The sequence below is a fragment of the Megascapheus bottae genome, chromosome 5 (genome assembly GCF_031878675.1).
Source record: "Megascapheus bottae isolate mThoBot1 chromosome 5, mThoBot2.hap1, whole genome shotgun sequence".
NCBI classification, from domain to species: Eukaryota; Metazoa; Chordata; class Mammalia; order Rodentia; family Geomyidae; genus Megascapheus; species Megascapheus bottae.
In genome coordinates, this window is record NC_143513.1 from 9,730,315 (window position 1) to 9,750,413 (window position 20,099).

Sequence of the window (20,099 nt, forward strand, 5' to 3'; positions counted from 1 at the left end):
CATGGCTAGACCAGGCTGAAGCACTGTTGTCTGGAAATCCAGACAGGCAAAGTGAAGTTCAAGTGCTTCATCCCTAGGAATAAAGGAGGAATTGCGTGTGATTTGTGTGCTACTGGCTACAGAAAACTGTTCAGCTGGGTATTATGGGATGAAAGATGGAAAGAAAGAAAAAAAGAAAGTGTAAAACTGAATCCAAGGTCTCAAATAGCTAAACTCACTAATCTCATTATGATATTTATGATCTATTATTGTTTTCTCAGCTGCCTCATCCTCTTGCTCATTTTTATGACATGGAAGCTTCATGAAGAGGCTTTGCCAGCCCTGCACAGAACAGCATGGACCCTCCTGGGCTGTGAATAATCTCCAGTACCCAGGAGTCCTTTGAGAAAGGAGCCCAGGGCTGACTAATAATTTTCCATATCAGTGGACTCCATTGTATTCTGCTGGCTTGCAAACACATAGGCAAGGTGCTTCTAATTACTTCTGTATAGCACTTGAGCTTACTTAAGAGTGGGCCCCAAACTTGTGCCTCCTTTAAAGGAATGAGCTAGGATCTGTATTTGCAGAGTGCTGTCTTTTAGATACAAAAACAGATGTCTGAATTGTCCTGAGCAGGACATAATCCTAGACTAATGAGTGGAGCTTTACATACCTGCCTAGTGAAGGTGGGAGTTTTTCACCTTTTCTGAACTTCCCCATCAAGAATCCTTCACATCATCTTACAGAAATGATTATATACTCACTGACTAAAAGTTCACTGTCACTTGCGCTACTTGCCTCTCTTTAGCTACGCTGCCATGAACGCAAATCCATTCATCAAAATGTACTTGGGTCTGAAGGGAAGCAATGACCAAGATTCCCAAGGTCCAACAGAAAGGGTCTTTATAGACCCTCAAGAGTGCCTCGTAGAGCTGTTTCTAATGGCTCCTTTCTGGACTGATGCCTTGATGCTACTCAACAGCGCTGTGAGCACTCACTCCTGTGTGTGTCACCCAACTGCGAGCGGAGTCCATTCTCAGAGGATGAGAAGCAGAAGCTAAAGTAAACTCCTCTGATGTTTTTCTTAAGAAGTACCTCACAGACACAGAAGTCCCATGGACCACTCACTACTAGCCAAGAGTAAATATCCACCCATTGAGTGAAAATAGACCTGTCAACCTACAGCAGCATGAGAAACAGGGAAAGAGCTTCAGCCCCAGCTCCTGGGGCCACAGGAGCCTCAGCCCCAACTCTTTGGAAGGGCAGGCCGAGGGCTGCCCTTCCACAAAGCTGGCCTCCCGAGATGTCCTCTAAGGAGGAACGGGTTCTGGCCATCAACCTTCCCCCTCTGTCATGAGTAGATAGGACTCCTGCCTGCCTCCACTGCAACTGCATTCCCACAGGAGATGTGCCATCCTACCGACACAACACCCTGAAGTGGGAACAGATCCCAGGCTCTCCTGCTGAGGACATTTGTGTTTCTTTTGAACACCACTGAGCCTAAGGGGCTTACTTCTGAGGATCCCACCCCTCCTCTGAGCACGCTTGTAGACAGATGCTCATAAGGAAACCCTCTTCCTCCCAGATGTGTAACTGCACAGAAATAGCATTTCTAAGCTGAATGGACATGAAAGCCCTAAAATAGCAAGGAAACTGGACAGCAGGTATTTGGAGAGCACCATTTCTGTCTTCAGAAGGAGGGTGAACAGTTGTTGGATGTAGGCACGTAGAGACAAGACTTCTCATGACCCTGGGGTGCCATGCAAGACTCCATGTGGTGCCAATGTCCTGGGGCTGTGACATCTCCAACACAAAGCCAGTAGTTGGATGCCTCTTTGCCTCCGGTCCCCTAGACAGAGGACAAGGGCCACTGTGTTCAGAAGGCTGAGTGATGGCCAAGGCTGAGAGGAGGCAATGGAGGCCGCACCTGTTCGGGTGGTCACTTTGAGGAGGTAGCCATCCAGGTCGATGTGGAAGTGGGGGGTGTGGCAGGGGAGCGCGATGCGCGAGCCATTCCAGCGCACGGTGAGATGCTGCTGGAGGCTGACTGTGCCCTGGCCCAGCACCAGCTCCACCGACTTGGTCCAGGAGAAGGAGCGGGTCCGGCGCGCGTCGTTCTTCACCAGCACCTGGAAGGGCGAGGCAGGGGAGGAGCAGTCTTTCGTCAACACGTACTGACACGTCCCCTGAAAGTTAAATGTGCGTCCATCAAAAGTGTTGTAGTGGGGATCGCCGAACACTGTGCAGACGCCGGGCTCTACGGATGAGTAAGAGATAAAACATCATCACAAACGAGCAGAGGGATCATGGGAAAACCAGGGTCCCCACCCTGCACCCGGGTGGGCTGGGGACAGCTAAGGGAGGGTCTTAGGAGAGACACTCAGGAAAATCGACTTTTCAAAAAGCTAGGGTTTTTTTTTAATTAAACACTTAGAATATTTCTTGACATATTTATATGTGAACGGTATTTAATAACATCTCTGGATTTCTGAAGCATCTTTGGCCTACAACCTGGGCATTCTTCCATGGGTAAAAATTATTACAGACAATTCAAAGTTGGCCTTCATTCATAACCCACATACACTTCGCCCTCCTAAGATCCTCCACAGTTTACCCCAATCCTTTCTTCACAGGGACCACAACGGACATTATTCTACACCACACATTGGCCTCACGGCCTGACACATGGAAGCCATTCCAGAAATGCACTGCTTTGGGTTTGACCGAGTTCAAGGCAGTTCCTTGAGATGCCCAAGTACTATCACAGGAATGAGAGTTCTACCACATGCCACAAAAAGGATTGACTATTAACTTTAGTTAGTAACAGTAATGCAAGCCAAGAGATGGCTCTTCATCTTCTTTGAGTCCACCTCTTCAGCAAGCAAGTTCAGAACCAAGCAAGGCTCCTGAGCTAGTGACTCAGATGGACACAGAAATGCCGACCACCAGGGTGGGGCTGGAGTTCTACTCCTGAGAGGACTGCAATGTCCCCTTGTGAGCAGATGCAGGGGTGCCTTCACCCTGTGGGGACAATTTTGTCCCTGCTCCTGAGACCACAGGAACTTTCAGAGCCACAACAGTATCCAAGTTTTCCTTCATGAAAGCAGCTAGCTGCAGGGGATTCCACCGCTCTTCTGATCACGGGGCTATCCTTCGAGGCTAGAATCCCCATGGATTGGAGAGGGACATTAAGCATTTAGTAGATTCATACAATAACTGATCTGGTAGCAAACATGTGGCTCATCTTCATGACTGGAGAATGATATGTGAAACAGCTGCATCCATTTCTATTCTACTCCACGGTATCTTGACTCTAAATAAACACTACACAGCTGAAGTTAAAAACAGTGGCTTCCATATAATGAATGATTGTTGTTCTTACGGTACTATGTTATCTCTCATCTCTTTTGCTGTCCCTTGGTTATCTCATATTGTTACAGTATCTCACTTTGTTACCTGATATATCGGATATATTTGTATTTGGTTATTTGATAGGAACGGGGGAAAACAAGATGAGGGGTGGGGGGGGGAGGGAAATGGGGACCAAGACATGTGAAAGGGTATCAATGTATGGGAATTAATGCACCATCTATCTGGCAAATATCATGTAACCCTTCTATTAATTACAATAAAAATGTATGAAAAAAAACAGTGGCTTCTTCTTGATGGTATAACCATGAATGAATGACAACTCCCTTTTCCTTTCCTTCTTGTGATTTTTGGTTTAGTTTTGCCTGGTTTGTTTGTTTTGTTTTTTTGCCAGTCCTGGGGCTTAAAGTGAAGGCCTGGGCACTGTTCCTGAGCTTCTTTTGCTCAAGACTAGCATGGAACCACTTGAGCCACAATGCCACTTCTGGCTTTTTCTGTGTATGTAATACTGAGGAACTGAACTCAGGGCTTTATGCACACTAGGCAAACCCTTTACCACTAACCCACATTCACAGACCACTGCCTTATTTTTAAGAGTCAAAATGTGGGTAACTGCAGATAGAACCAATTATGGAACATAAGGCAAACCTCAAAGAAACAACAGAAAGGCAGCTGCTGAGAGATAGCAGGAAGCAGCAGGGAGGCGAAAAGAGACCAGAGCAAGGGAAGTCAGGCATGGACCCGGCTGTCAGAAGAGAGATTTTCAAGAGTCCCTAACTTATAGAAGAGAAGAATTTGGAAATCAGGATGATTCTTCTCCGTGACAGCAATGTAGAAGAGGCCAAGAAAATCTCATGACTCTGAGGATGCCTGAGAATTATGTGTTGCAGTCAGGGATATTTGCATTGTAAGCTAAAGGGATTTTGAATCCGTGGCCCCTTTTCCTGGTACTGCCAGCTCCTCTTGCCAGATCCTGTAGAAGCAGCAAACATGTGTGCTGGAGAATGCCTGAAGTGAGAATCCGAGGGTCACGGAAACCTGCTTGCTGAAAAGACAAAGGGCCAGGGAATAAAAACCAAGTGTATCCTTACACAACTATTTTCCCAGCAGACCCCAGGAAATGAGCAGTGGTCCAAGATGTCCAGGTGCTGGTCACTTCTTCTGGAAAGCTTGGCCCCACAGTAGGAGGACAGAGAGAGGACATATATAAACAAACCATCCTGAAACTGGCCTGGATCGAATGTGCCTAAGCCAGAGGATGGAGGGAAAGATGCCCACTTCTCCTGGTGTAAACTTTCTGTCATAGTCTTGAAGTCTAATCATTAGATCGACTTATGTGTACAAAAAGAGATGGCTTGGGAAGAAAGGAGATCCCTAGTATATAAACTTAAATGTTTGTAAGAATATGTTTAAGACAAGCACTTACAACTCACACTTGTTGCAATCCTAGTTATTGGGAAGGCTGAGAACTGAGGATCATGGTTTGAGGCCAATCAATAGAAGAAAAGTTCTCATGATCCCTTCTCTACCTCCAGTCAGGCACAGTGGTTGGTACACACTGGCAAACCTAAACAACTTGGAGGGGTAAGAACTGGAGGACTACAGTTCCAGGCCCACCTTGTAGATGCTATCTCCATGAAGGGAAGCTGGACACAGCAGCAGGGGCCTGTTGGTTTGTAACATCAGCAAGCCTAAAGTAGGAAGCTCTGGCTCTAGTGAGCACCAGTAGCAAGAAGGCTCTATACTCAAACTAAGCACCAAAAACCAGAGCTGAGGTCATGGTTCAAGCAGAAAGCCAGCAGCCACATAAGAACAAGGCTTAAATCCAAAAAGGCAAAAAGGAAAAAAAATGCATGGCATTTCCTCTTTCTTGTCTATGTATTATTTAACTATTATTTGCACTTAGATGTCATTATTTATCATGACCATATATACTTTAAAGCAATGTTGGCCTTAAAAGGTTAAAACTCGAGTTAAGGTGCATTACATTGATGTTACATACCTTAATAAAAATTGTTGCCTCTGAAAATATAACACCAATGTTTTTCTCTTAAGTGCATCGAGTATGTTTATTTGACCATGGATGTATTTATTCTAATGAAATGCCTTTCCTCTGAGAGCTGTAGTTCCTCTCAAAACATCCGTCAAAGAAAATTAAGGGAAAATTATTCAAGTCCATGTTATAAAGAAGAAATGAATAGAAACAGCACACTCTCCCTTCTCCTCCTCCAAACAAAAACAAAACAAAATCAGAAAAGCCTAAAGCAGCAAAAAGCAAAACAAAACAAAAGAGAAGCACCAGGAATTAACCACTGTCTGCAATTTGGAGAGGGAGCGCGTTGTTATTTAACATAGTTAGGATAATCCTAGACATGACATTTCATTTCCAGTTTTCACAAGATTTCCACAGTCCTTCATACACATTTGGCTTTGAGAACTCAAAGGGGAATGTTGAACCATGGTGGCTCTCTTCTGTGGAGAGGAAAGGCTTTGCCAACATGCAGATCAGTACCTTTCCATTGTAGTGCCCTGTATAACATGTATAACCTAAGCCACCAGGAGGCCTATGGAATGGCTTTAAGCCTTTCTCAATACAGCTGCAGGAAAGCAGGTCCCCTGGGACTTCATGTCACTGGGTTGTGCAGAGATCTTGGGAAGATCAGAAGATGAGGATCGAGGTGAGGGTGAGTCTGGGTTATGGAAGGCTGAGACTGGAAGTGCTAAGACTCCTCCTGAGTAGCAAGGGAGACCCCAGAAGAAACACATGAGACCCCTGTGGGTCTGAGCCCCTCTGTGCAGAGCTCTGGCCTTGCAGGAAGTGTCACCGAGAGCTGACAGCCCACAGGGTCCTTGAGGTCCAACAGATACTCCACCAGGTGGCACTTGCGTGCCTATAAAACTACACCCAGGGCTTCCAGCACCCAGCACTCCATTTAACTAGGTTGTGGATGGGCAAGGACATGAGGGAGACAGGAATTTTGCTTACTATTATGTGATTTTACTTTTCCATATTTCCATGACTCCATATATGCACAGGTGTCTAACAAAAGAGCAGAGAGTAATGAGGGTTGGGGGGTATAGGGAGAAACTCTAACTTCAAAGATTTACTCTAAAAGTTCAGACCCAAGCCAGCTCTGCACCTCCAAGTATGTCCTCTGGAGCCCAGGTCACCCCCACCCTTCATCTGGTTCTGTGTCCACTCAACTCTTACCACAGACACCAAGATGGCCCTTCCCCTCAGTTCCAGTGCTGGGTCACCCAGAGTACCACGTCTGATGCCTCAAGAAGAGTCATCTCCTTCCAAATTCTGGAAGCAAAACTGGCCACCTGGTGCTGAGGATCTGGAACATTCTGGAGTTTAAATAGTCTATCTTACAGTGCCATTGAGTCTTCCTGTCACCATCGCCACACACCACTTAGGATAAATCCATTTCTACCCTAGTTGATAGTTAGAGTATATACTTAACTCTTAAATCAGGCCTTGAGCTTCTCCCATGAAAAGTTTACAGGTACTGGTACTTAGAGGTACCTGGTTCAAGACTGTATAAGCAGAAATAGGAGCCTGGCATGGTGGCTCACACCTGTAATCCTAGCTACACAGGAGGCTGAAATCTGAGGATCAGGGTTCAAAGCCAGCCCAGGCACTAAAGTCAGTGAGACTCTTATCTCTAATTAGCCATCAAAAAAAGGAAGAAGAAGAAAGAAAGAAATAGGTAGGTAGGGAAGGAGGTAGGTACATAGATACACAGATAGATATATAGATATATAGATACATAGATCCATAGAAAGATAATTCTGCTGCTCACTTGGCAGCAAGTTTTTCCCCCTGTTTAGAAGTCCAATGTCTTTATAACTTCACCCACTAAAAAGGATTGTTTCAATCAAAAGTTATGAAAGTGAGTCGCAATAATATGAGACAATAATTGAAGTCCAAAGCCCTAGATTAAGTATGACAGGTGAAGTATTTGTTCCCCCCTCCCCCAAAGTGGACATTGAATGCCCAGAGACTGTGGAAAGGATAATTTCCTGGCAATTGAGAAGGCTATATTGGGGACGGAATTTAGGAGGCTTGTAGCTAGTCCAAACAGGGACCCTGGGTTACACTCAACCCTCTCAGAGGAAGGCAAGGTCGAGCCCCTCACAGGGAACTGCATGGGAAGACCTCTATGTGCCATTGCCAGTTCTGTACATGGAGGGTGCCAGGAGCCAAGAATTGTGATGAGCAGCCTCTAAAATCTTGACAAGGCAAGAAAAAGGCTCTTCCCCTGAACATCCCTGCCATGATTTCAGTTCAGTGAGTCCCATTCCTGACTTCCAGTTTCCAAAATGGGTAAGGTAATTAACATGCATTATTTTAAGCCAGCAGGTTTGTGATGGCAGCATCCACAGGACACTAAGACACTTGGCAAAATATCTCATATTTTGTACTGCACTGTACTGAATGTGTTAGTGCCCTAATTGATAAACAGGAGTTGGTCAAGCATGCCTTGTGGCACCCATATATAGCTATGAGGAGACTCTTGTGTTTGGACCCTGGTCTTGCTACTTAGTGACTATAAAATCATGTTCAAACTCCCATGGGAACTTTAGTCTGCTTAGCTAAAACTAAGGACAACTACTTTACTGGGTCATGGCAAATGTACCAAGAATATAACCGACTCTTGGTACATAATTCCTGTCCCAAGGCTGAACAAAGATGATTATTAGTTTTGTTACTATAGATTTATGCAAATCTAGTAAATAGGCAATTACTGCTGACTAAAATAAAGATGAATATAAATATGGACTCTAAAAATGTAGATTGGATGGGCAAGGCATGACTGTAAGCCTAGTAATTCAGAAGGTGGAGGTACAAGGATCAAGGCCTGATATCAGCTCCAAGTTAGGACAAAACCCTCTCTGACAAGATGATTGGGAGGGGATGAGAGGAGGGGCTATCAATGTGTGAGAAGTAATGTACCTACTCCCTGACGAACGTAACTGTAACCCTTCTATACATTATCCCAACAATAATTTAAAAAAAACCCTATCTGAAAAAAAAACAAGCTAAAATCAAAAGGATTTGGGCATGTCTAGCAAGCATATGACCCTGAGTTCAATCCCAGTGACATAAAAACAACCAAATACATAAATACCAAACACACTGCATGTGTTGAATTAACATGAAAGATATAAAAAGTGTAGATAGAAGGCCAGGAAGAAGATAATCTACTAGGCCAAAAGAAAAATACCAGTCAATCACAGACCTGGATAAAAAGAGAGAAAGATCAGTCTGTCTTGAGTGGGGCATATTTTTCAAGAGAAGGGAGATACTCATGTTGTCTAAATAAATCTCCCTGAGATTTATTGCTAGCTTGCAAGGTGAACCCACACTTTTGAACATGGTTCCCACGAAACATCAATCCTGCCAATTGCACTGTCAAAGATTAGTGAAACCTCCTTCAAGGCTGTAGCAACTTACTTTGGGGGGCACCCCAGAACCCCTCACCCTCCACTACCATGCCCACTGTCATTATGCCTGTTGCTGTGGAAAGAGCCCTGAGGATTGAGTAGCACAGAAACGTGTACATGTAATTCATTCCAAATTCCCCTCTTTAATCACAGGGCCTTGTTCTGAAATATTACTCATGACCACCCACCCCTCAGATATAGCACAAACTTGGGGAAACTGAAGGTGTGGTTTCTAATAGGGATGTGGATGAACCGTTGAAGAAGATAGGGAGTTGCTGCAGGCAATGTTGGGGGGGAGTGGGGGGGAGGCCTGGCTGCTGTGGGAATGGGAAGGAAATTATTTATTAGAAAAACAACCCAAAGAGACAATCAACCAGACTTGATGACTGATTAGCAACAGGGGAGAGGAATGCCAGAAATATGAGAAATAACATTAAGGCTCACAACCTGTGCAGCTGGGAGAACCTAATGCCAGAATTCAGTCAATAGGCACTGGAAAGAGCCAGAACCCCTCGAGCCAACTCCCAACTCAGACAATTTGGTGAATCAAAGGTTGTGACTGTGAATAAAATTCAAATGCAATACTTTCCAAGAAGACTGTGCTTCCCCAAATGACTCAGAGTGAAGACCCCCACATTCACATCTCGTCTAAAAGTAAGTTAAGAACCTCAAAGTTGGGAAAACTCTGAAACCAGGATGAGAAAAGAATCAGAGGGAGGTGTAGAGGAGGCAGAGCCCTGGCTTATACAGAATGAAAATGCAAAAAGCAAAGGGAAACTAGAGATACTGTGCTAAAGGAAGATGGAATGGCAGAGCAGAGGATGGGAACAATGGTTGAATGGAAATAACATGGTTGAGTGTGGTTCAAGGGGTACCTACTTAGAAATGGACTGTGATATGAGTAAGAATGGGGCATAATCATCAACTTCACAGCAAAGAGAAATACACAGGGCAGCTAATAAACTACACTGCCAGAACGCCACATTGACAGTGAAGGGGGGAACTTGTACTCCAAGAAATTAAGCTTGCTAAAGTGGCCCCAAAAACATGGGTACATTTTATAAAGGTGAGAAATCCCTAATCATTAAAAAAAATAGAAGAAGAAAGTTTGGCAAGTATCATATATTTGAAGGCAAAACTCCAAAATGAGTAAAAACAACAGAGTTAAGAGAAGTCATCAAATATTATTTAAAAGTTTGGCCTTCGGAGTGGCAAGGATTAGAGAATTACCTGACCTCACATTTTTACCTTCTGTGACCTTATAGCACACATGGTTAAATGGGGTGAACACACTGCACTTCACAGTATCATTGTGTGAGCAGATGTGTAAACAGCATCTATCTCAAAGTCTGACAGTCCATAAACCCCACTACTATACAAATTGCATGGGTAGCAACTTGCATTGATCTTATTTTGCTCCTCGGAGGTATAAAAGAGTAACTTGTCTTCCTGTGGCCAATTGTCATGTGTTATTGGCTCCAGGGATTTCCACAAAGTGTATTTTAGTTGCCTAGTTTGAGGTCTTCATTATTCACTGGTTGGATCATTTAGATGTATTTCAGGTGTACACCATCGGAAAATTTTGGTCATCTGTCACTTCAATCACACCTCGATACATCTTTCTTGAGATTTAAGATGGAGGCTTGACTAAAATGTGGGAGATGTCAAATATATATATTCATATTTATATTAATATATATACTTGGTTCAAAACCAGGCAAGAAAGTGACTTATTTGGGCCATCAAAAGTCCCTTTTTATTATTTTCTTTAAGAAACAGTACAAAGAAGAATCACTTTTCACCTTGCCCGGTTCTGAGTATGTCATCTTAGTCAGTGTCATCCCTTCCAATCCATCTCTCCTGTCTCTCCACACCCCACTCCTCCACTCAGGTAACCTGGTTAAATTTTAACACAATGATTCAATAATACTTCCTCTACTTTAAAATGTTCCCAAAAAGCCTATAAAGGCTCGTTGTGAGATTAGGCTTTTTTTTTTAATGTAGTTGTTAGTGTGTACCAGTTAATAGAGCAATTAACTAATTGCTTTAATTTGTAGGTATGTGCTAGTCCCTTGAATATATGTTATTTGAATATCTTAATCCTTACACAGAGTTTCATGTACTGAAACGAAAATTTCCTTTCAGAATCCCCCATTTTCAGGTATTGAGAGACTTGTCTTGGCAGAATTGATTTCATTTATAATCACTTGGGAAATAAGTCCCCCAAAAGTGGGACTGTAGAAATCACCTGAATTAGTGTGTTTTTCTACGTCTATTGTGGTCATCACCATTAAGTCAGTTACCATTCATAAATATTCATTCAGCAGGAAAATGTGTGACTGGGTACTAATCTCAGCTCTTCCAATTAGAACTGTGAGCCTGCCCCCAGGAAGTGGGGAGGGGTGGCTCAGAGTGAGAGTACATGCTTGTTTAATTCCTTGACCCTAGATGATCTTGCTCTTTCTCGCTCCTGATAGGCACTGGACACAGTGGTCTTTCAAGTTTAAAACTACTAGGGCCAGCTGAGCACTGGTGACTCAGGCTTGTAATTCTAGCTACTCAGGAGGCTGAAATTTCAGGACCACAATTCAAAGTCAGCCTGGATAGGAAAATTCATGAGACTCATCTCCAGTTTAAAAAAAAAAAAAACAGAGGTAGAGCTGTGGAGTAAAGTATTAGACTTGAGCAAAATAAATTCAAGATCAGCATTTAGGCCCTGAAATCAAGCCTCAGGACCAGGGGGGAAAAATAGGGAGATTTTTACTTGTTCCTGAAAAAATACCCAACTCAAGTTGTTAAGAAAGGGGAAAATAATAAAAGGCTAGAAAAAATGAGCAGACATAGAAAAACCCTCCCACATTTAGAGAGAACTCAGAGCACACAAACCATCACTATTTTACTTCAGAGCAGACAAGCAGACACACTATCATGTAGATAAAGCCTAGAGATTTGGCTGTCTATTTCTCCCGGGGCAAAAAAAGAAAAGATATTAAATGAAAAACTCCTTTCCAATCTACAGCTCTACAGACCCTTGGTAACCTCTCTCCCTTTCTCTTACCTCAGAAATGACAAAGGAAGCAAGGGAAGTAGCTGGCCAGGCTCTGGGGGAAGCTGCAGTAGGAATTTAGGCTCCCTAAATTGAAGGTGACCTCAACATCGAAGCCTCAGTTTTCTCGGCTGTAAATGGAGCTGATGACATTACATGGCCACCAGGATGGCTATGAGAATCCAATGAAACCCAATGGGACAGCCGGTGACCGTGTTTGGACTTAGAGCAGATGGGAAAGAATTATGTACTGCCACTGTGCAGCTAGCACTGTATTTCTTTTCCATGCTGAGGATGGAGGTGGAGGTGGTGTGTCTACTCACGGAACACGTGCCGGTGGCACACTCACCAACAACCCGCTGCTCTTCCTCCCAGGGGCAGTTCTACAGGGAGTGCCAAGCTAGCAAGAGGTGGCCAGTGACAGAGGATGTACCAATTACTGTCAAATGCCTTCATTCTCCTTCAACTCTGCATAGATTTACAGTCAGAAATTTTAAAGTAGCCATATCACTTAGAGCTGAACAGCACAGAAAACAGAAAATAAACTGATTTCCTCAGCTACCATTTACCTATAGGCTTAAGTCTGGGGGACGTAAGCACAGGCGAATCGCACCTCTGGGCTATCTGTCTGTGGTGGGTGAGGGAGGGGACACTCTAAGAACTGTGCAGACACGTAGCTAGAAATTAAACCCTGAAGGTTTATAAAGTCACTTGACAGCTGTCAGCCAACCTACACCACGCGTTGCTGAAATTTAACATGTCCTATCACTTAGGGGACATACAAGGAATATTCTTTCAAATAAGTGCACGTCTGTGCTTACTATACCCTAAACAGCTCAGTGATAAAGAATCGTGAACTGACATTTTAGGTGGAGCTGTTGATGGCTCGGGTTTGGTGGCTACAACCCCGGGCAGCCTGCTTTTGGAGGTCACTGGTGTTTAGATGGTGGAGAAATTCAGTTCTTTCATGTAAACACTTAGGCAGTCCCTCTCTCTTTCTTCCACATCCACACCCCATTTCTAACCGAAAACTCAAACATTAAGTATAATTGTCAAATCTGAAAATAGACATTTTTCCAGCAAATTAGTTTATCTGATTCAGGTCACTGCAGGATGGCATTTCACACAAAATAAATGATGCATCAAAACATGGCACTAATTCATGGTTGCATGACGCTCAGCCAAGGCCAGGCAAGACTTGCTTCTGAGAGCTTGTCATAAAATGGCACTGCACAAGTGCTTTAAGTTTTGTTAGCACACTTTGAATATTTTAATAAGTATTAATAGGCCAGATGTGGTAGCATGCCTACTCAGGAGGCTGAGAGCCAAGGAGTCTGTTCAAAGCTAGCCTGGGCACTAAAGTCCATGAGACTCTTATCTCCAATTCACCAATAAAAAACAGAAGTGGCCGGGCCGGGAGTTTGGCCTAGTGGTTAAAGTGCTTGCCTAGCATGCATGGAGACCCGGGTTCGATTCCTCGGAACCACATACGTAGAAAAAAGCCGGAAGTGGTGCTGAGGCTCAAGTGGTGGAGCTCTAGCCTTGAGAAAGAGTCCAAGGACAGCGCTTAGGCCCTGAGCTCAAGCCCAGGACTGGCAAAAAAAAAAAAAAACAGAAGTGGTGCTGTGGCTCCAGGGGTAGGGTAGTAGCCTTGAGCTGAAGAGTTCAGAGACAGTGCCCAGGCCCAGAGTTCAAGACCCATGAACAAAACCAAAACAAGTCATCCCATTTTCTTACAAATGGTGCGATGTCGTTCTTTTTGATGGTGCCATAGAATTCCATTGTGTATAAATACCACATCTTATTGATCCAATCATCAACTGAAGGGCATCTGGGTTGTTTCCATATCTTCACTATGGTAAATAGTGCTGCAATGAACATCCTTGTGCTAGTGGATTTAGTATGCCCTTGTTTCTGGACAATTGGGTAAATGCCTAGTAGTGGAATTGCTGGGTCATAGGGGAACTCTATGTTTAGTCTTGTGAGGAACTGCCATACTGCTTTCCATAGTGGCTGAACGAGTTTGCACTCCTACCAGCAATGTAGTAGTGTTCCCTCCTGGCCACATCCCTGCCAGAATCTGTTGTTGGATTTCTTGATCATGGCCATTCTAACTGTAATGAGGTAGAATCTCAGAGTTGTTTTGATTTGTATTTCTTTTATGACCAGAGATGTCGAGCATTTCTTCATGTGTCTATAGACCATTTTTGTTTCTTCTTCAGAGAAGACTCTCTTTAAGTCTTTGGCCCATTTTTTAATGGGATGGTTGTTACTTTGGGGATTAGTTTTGGAGTGATTCAATTTTTGGAGCTGTTGATATATTTTAGATATGAGGCCTTTGTCCATTGTTTGGTTGGTGAAGATCTTCTCCCACTCTGTAGGCTTCCTAATTAATTTACTAGCTATGTCCTTTGCCATACAAAAGCTCTGCAGTTTAATGCAGTCCCACTTATCCAGCCTTTCTCTTATTTGCTGATTCTTCGTCCTTATTAAGAAAGTTACGACCTGTGCCAAGGAGGCCTAGTGTATCTCCTAGTCCTTCTTGTAAAGTTTCCAGTGTCAGCTTTTACCTCCAGGTGTTTGATCCATTTGGAGTTAATTCTAGCGCAGGGTGACAAAGAAGGATCCAACTTTAGTTTTCTGCATGTGCTTAACCAGTTCTTCCAGCACAACTTGTTGAAGAGGCTGTCTTTCTTCCAGTCTATTTTTTTGGCTCCCTTGTCAAAGATTAGGTGGCCATAGGTCTATGGTTTAGTATCTGGATCCTCAGTTCTATTCCATTGGTCTTCAGGCCTGTTCTTGTGCCAGTACCAAGCTGTTTTGAGAATTATAGCCCTGTAATGGAGTCTAAAGTTTGGAATTGAAATTCCTCCTGCGCTGTTCTTTCTGCTAAGAAGTGTTTTTGCTATACGGGGTCTTTTATTATTCCATATGAAATTTTGGATTGCCTCTTCTATTTCTTTAAAGAATGACATTGGGATGTTGATGGTATTATACTTAATGGCGAAAAACTAAAGCCATTCCCTCTAAAATCAGGAACGAGACAAGGATGCCCACTCTCTCCACTCATCTTTAACATAGTATTAGAATTCCTAGCCAGAGCAATAAGGCAAGAAGCAAGCATAAAGGGGATCCAAATAGGTGAAGAGGAAGTAAAACTTTCCCTCTTTGCAGATGACATGATTCTGTATTTAAAGAATCCTATAGACTCTACTCCCAAGCTCTTTGAGCTGATTCAAAACTATGGAAGGATAGCAGGGTATAAAATTAAGCCTCAAAAATCAACTGCCTTCCTTTATGCCAACAGTGAGAGGAATGAAGCAATAATCAGGAAAGAAACTCCTTTCACAATAGCCTCAAAGAAAATAAAGTACCTAGGAATTAGCTTAACTAAGAATGTAAAGGACCTTTGTGATGAAAACTTTAAAACCCTAAAAAAGGAAATTAAAGCAGAACTAAGGAAATGGAAAAAACTCCCATGCTCCTGGATTGGAAGAATCAACATTGTGAAAATGACAATAAGTGACTGTTGTTCTTTATATATTATGTTTCTCTCTCTTCTCTTATTTGCCCTTTGGTTAATCTCATATTGTTACAATATCTATATTATATAGATGTTTACTTGTTTATTTGAAATAGGAGGGGAAAAATGAGGGGAGAGGGTGGGGGAAAGGAAATGGGGCCAAAAACGTAAGAAGGGATATCAGTGTGTAAGAAGTAATGCACCTTTTATCTAGCAAATATAACTGTTAACCCTCTATACATTGAAATAAAACAATTATTTTTTAAAAATAGTAATAAAGTATTTATAAAAATATGCAAATAATATAAGACAATATAGAGTAAGAAATAATATAAAATATAGCATAGGAATATAATATTAAATAATATAAGGATATAAATATTAATACAAATTTAAATAATATTAAGTAATATAATATTTATATAGTTTAATACATCATTCAAACCAAATTCAACCCTATGTTCCAAATTCAACTATGTCCCAAGCTATTAAAAGAAAGCAAGTCATTGCATAGTTTTCCTAGGGTTGATTTGAAGAGGGCTTTCTTGACCAGTTTTGTCTTTTCTGTTTTGGGACTGGGGATTGAACCCAGGACTTTGCACTTGCTAGGCAAGCATTGCCACTGAGCTACATCTCAGCCCTGCTAACGATCAGTTTTGATAAAATCATTATTGTCCCTTCAGACCAATCCTGCCAAGCCATCCAGGAAACAGTAGTTCTGTGTTCCCATCACTTCCTGCACAGAACTGTTCTACACATTCATTTTGTTTCTTCTTTGCACTGGAAGAATCCCCAACCACTACCAAGACCAAGACAACACCAAGGGGAAGAAAATGGATGGTGTTAGAAAAAGAGAATGCAAGAAATAATCCAGCACTCATAACAACCTCAGAGAATCCAAGTATATGGAATCTGTCATCTATTTCATCTATGTATTATAGGTGACCTTCCTTCATTCCAGCAAAGGTCTGAAGGAGCATTCACATATGCATGCCGGATAATTCATGATACGTCAGGAGGGACCACAAACACGGAAGTCAGAGGTAATGACTCTAAACTCCAGGCATCCAAAGATGCACTGCATACTTGGTTCGAGCTGCCTAGCAATGGAAGCAAAGGCACCTACTTCTAACCATGCCAGCGACATCTGCATAACTATTTGTCAGGCTAGAGAATTAAAATATAAAAACACATCCAGTGAAACCTGAGGCTTCTGGTCTTTGGCGTCCCACACTCACAAAGGGCAAGCTCACATTACTCTGCTGCTGAGATGAACCAACAGACATACACAGGCAAAGAAAGTCTGGGGCACAAATCACAACCACTTGTCCCCATGTCTATTCATCTCTGCATTCTTCAGAAAGGTTGCCCTTGGTTTGGCAAAGTCTAGGGACATTATTTGATTGTCACAATCTTGGGGGACAGGTTGCTCCTGGCATTTAGTAGGAAGAGCCCAGATAGGCGGTTAAATACCTTGCCCAGGACAACTCCACAAGGAATCACCTGGCAAATTGTCAACCGGGCAGAGATTGAAAACCCCAAATTGATGGAAAAAAGGACACATGTGTGAATCTAAGTTTCAATGAAAATACAGATCATCTTCCTTATTTGAGAATGCCCCAGCCCTAACCTGCAGCCTTGGCTGTGCTTTTTTGTATTCTGGAAGCCTCATGCATCAGAAGAGCGTTGGTACTTGACAAAGGAGGAAAGAATGAGCAGAGGTGTATGCCAGATCCTAGATATAATGACAAAGGAATTTCCAAGTAGGAGGTCTGTAGCCATAACGAGAGGACCAGGATGGGTCTACCTGGATGCGGCATGAAGAGCTGGGCACTGCTTCAAACCTTGGAAGCCATCCCATCTCTCCACCGAGCCTGAACAAATGAGCCTTACCAAGGAGAATGGGTTTAACAGCAAGGATGGAGGACCTGTTGGAGAGGGCGGGAGCTGACCCATGGAAAGAACATGAGGGGAAGTTGACAAGCAGCCATCTGATGATATCATTTAGATTTAGACACAGTCTCGTGCGGGGGCGCTTCCAGCTTGGACCTGCTGCACACAGGTGCAGTGGTGGCCTCTCTGTGCCCCTCCAGCTGGGTGGCTTTCTTCTCTGCCTGCTGTCTCCCAAATGACAGAAGGTATGCACTCAAACCCATGGCACACACAACCCAGTATTTCATACAACTTCTGGTGAACCTGCTCTCTTTTATCATGTCTTGCCTTCTATCTTTCCTTGCTTTCATTTTCTTTCCTTTACCTTCCCTCTTTCCTTCATTTTTCTTTTTTTTGTTTTCCTTCCTTTCTGATGCATCACCTGTCTTTGAAAATCTGGAGCGGACATTTCATAATGATAAATGGAAAAAGAAACTCGGCTTTACTCTCATGTCTCGTCTCACAAATTTCCTTTGTGATTCTTAAAACATAAACTCAGATAAGTCCCTGTGAGGGCTGTTCGGGGTAAGGTCGGCCATGTGTTTGTGCAAAGCTGATAAGCTGGTCTCCGGCCTGGCAACATGATTGGCAGATGCAGCTTGTCTGTGGTTCTCCAATCTGAAGGGTACCGGAGCAGATAGATAATCGGGCCTCCTGTGAGGTCTCTCTCTGCTCCCACTCGGAGGCATTTCATGGAGAAATACGATCAACTTTTGGGGCACTTCTGTATCCACTAATGGAGATACAGAAGAAAACTTCCAGTGTAGACTCTTAGGCTGTTTATCTGGAAAGGGATGAACTTGAAGGCACCCCTGGAGCAGCCGTCCACAGAGTTTCCTCAGAGGGCCTCTAGGAGGATGATTAAAGGTAATAGTTTGAACACGTGCTTGCTTGGAAATCATCCTGTGTGTTAATCACAGCGGCTTCTTCTTCCTGTGTTAATTCTTGAGCCCTACTGAGCCAGACGTCCTTTCAGTTACTTTATATATTGCATGATCTTCAAAGCAAGGCTCTTTTATTAAATCTATAATTTATTTTTGTGTGTGCATTCAACCGGCACTCTCTGTTAGTGTCTAATTGTTCCCTAGCTCTCTTGCTGCACAAGATGCATCATACTTACACACTGACATGTTGAAACCCATTGTGTATCTACCTACTGACAATAAATAATGACATACTAGTCATGTAATAGCTAACAGCAACAGATATTAATAATCATTTTATATATTTTTTCTATCATACATATAATGATCCTATACACAATTGTTTGAAAGTACTGACCAATCAAAGGAAAAATAAAATAAGATTACTTTGAGCAATAGAAACTCTGATTTCAGAAAATGGGAGAGCAAACAGGTTCCCATGTGGTTTCGATTGCTATGCAAATCTGCTTCTCAAAGTCAGACTGGCTTATAAAATCCTCTGTAATAGATTTCTTGGCCTGGCCAGTCCCGTTTACCATATATCGGAACTAATCTGGCTATGCATTGCTAAAACCCTTCTCTTGGTACCCTACTTCAGCAAATTATCTCAAGGTTACATGAATTTGAGGACTGAAGTTAATGGATACAGGCCTTGGTCCACACGCAGTGCCTAAATGAAACCTGTTGCTCTCCATTCCATCTCCTATTGCTAGCACAGTCTCCGGTGGCTTTCAGATGAGGCCACATTGAGAACTTTAAGAATTCTCAGAACTCACAGGTCTCTCAAAACTCAATGTGTGAGAAGTAATGCATCTTCTGTCTGGCAAATATAACTGTAACCCTTCTATACAATAAAATATATATTTAAAAAAACTCAAGAGTTGGAGAACTCCATGACACATAGTAAGAGGCAATCCCACCATCAGCCCAACAACCTCTTGCTTTCTCTCTAGTTGTGCCTCCAGTGGGATAAGGAGGGAGAATGAGGGATGGGGGTGGGAACAGCTGTTTGTTTCATAAGCAGAAGGGGACCCCTCCCCACAGATTAGAGATGTTTGTTTTTACTGGCTCCTATCATCTCAGCCACTATGATTACCAGTGCTATTAGCTGTTTCAAATGTGCATTACATTATCTGGTCTTCTTGAAAACCTCGTCACGCCATTAGTCTTCTGGCTTTCTCCTAAGGACGAATTTGCTCGGAAAGCTGCCCCTGTATCTCTACAGTTAGAGGCTAGCTGCTGATGTACCATGTCCCCAGGGAGGCGAGATGACCATTACGTGCTGAAAACTTACAACCATGTTTTTCTCATCTGTGCATAAAATGCCAAACTAATACAAATAGCACATTTCCAAAAGAATGAACTTACTTTCGGTGCAAATGGGACAGCAGCCTTTCCGATTGAGAATTTTACCCTAATTGGGAGAAAAACAAAACAAAAGGTTAGTCTGCTAAGGACAATTTTTTTTTTCAATCGAATTGTCCAGACATGACAATGAAATCAAGTTGTACTGGAACTTGGGGCCCCGGTGGTGATATTGAAAATAAAACATATGAAATATCAGAATCCAAAGCTAGGTAAAGTCATTTAGAACTCTTTCCTGTTTTTATTCCCTGACAAACACAATCCCAAATGACTTGCTAGTATGATTTTTCTCACACAGAAGAAAGATGGGGGGAGTGGTACTGGGGCTTAAGTGGTAGAGTAAGAGCCTTAGAGCAAAAGATGCTTAGGGACAGCGCCCAGGCCCTGAGTATAAGCCCGAGGGCCAGCACAAAATTAAAAAGATGGGGACAGTCAGGGACCCTTTCCCTGATATTCAAATTGACCTCTGTAGAGATTTAAGTGCGAGCCTACACAGAATAACACACCATCT

The 20,099-nt window shown here is 42.9% G+C and overlaps 1 protein-coding gene across 1 annotated transcript in view; it reads right to left on the reverse strand.

Moving 5' to 3' along the window:
* The window catches only part of Bmper (BMP binding endothelial regulator), a 216,467-nt gene that overhangs the window by 62,992 nt on the left and 133,376 nt on the right, over nt 1-20,099 (reverse strand). Inside the window, exons 11-12 of the mRNA XM_090332652.1 lie at nt 19,592-19,637; nt 1,907-2,236 (exon numbers count right to left, since the gene is read on the reverse strand). Of these exons, the coding sequence (XP_090188778.1) occupies nt 1,907-2,236; nt 19,592-19,637 (376 nt within the window). The remainder of the gene's footprint in view (nt 1-1,906; nt 2,237-19,591; nt 19,638-20,099) is intronic.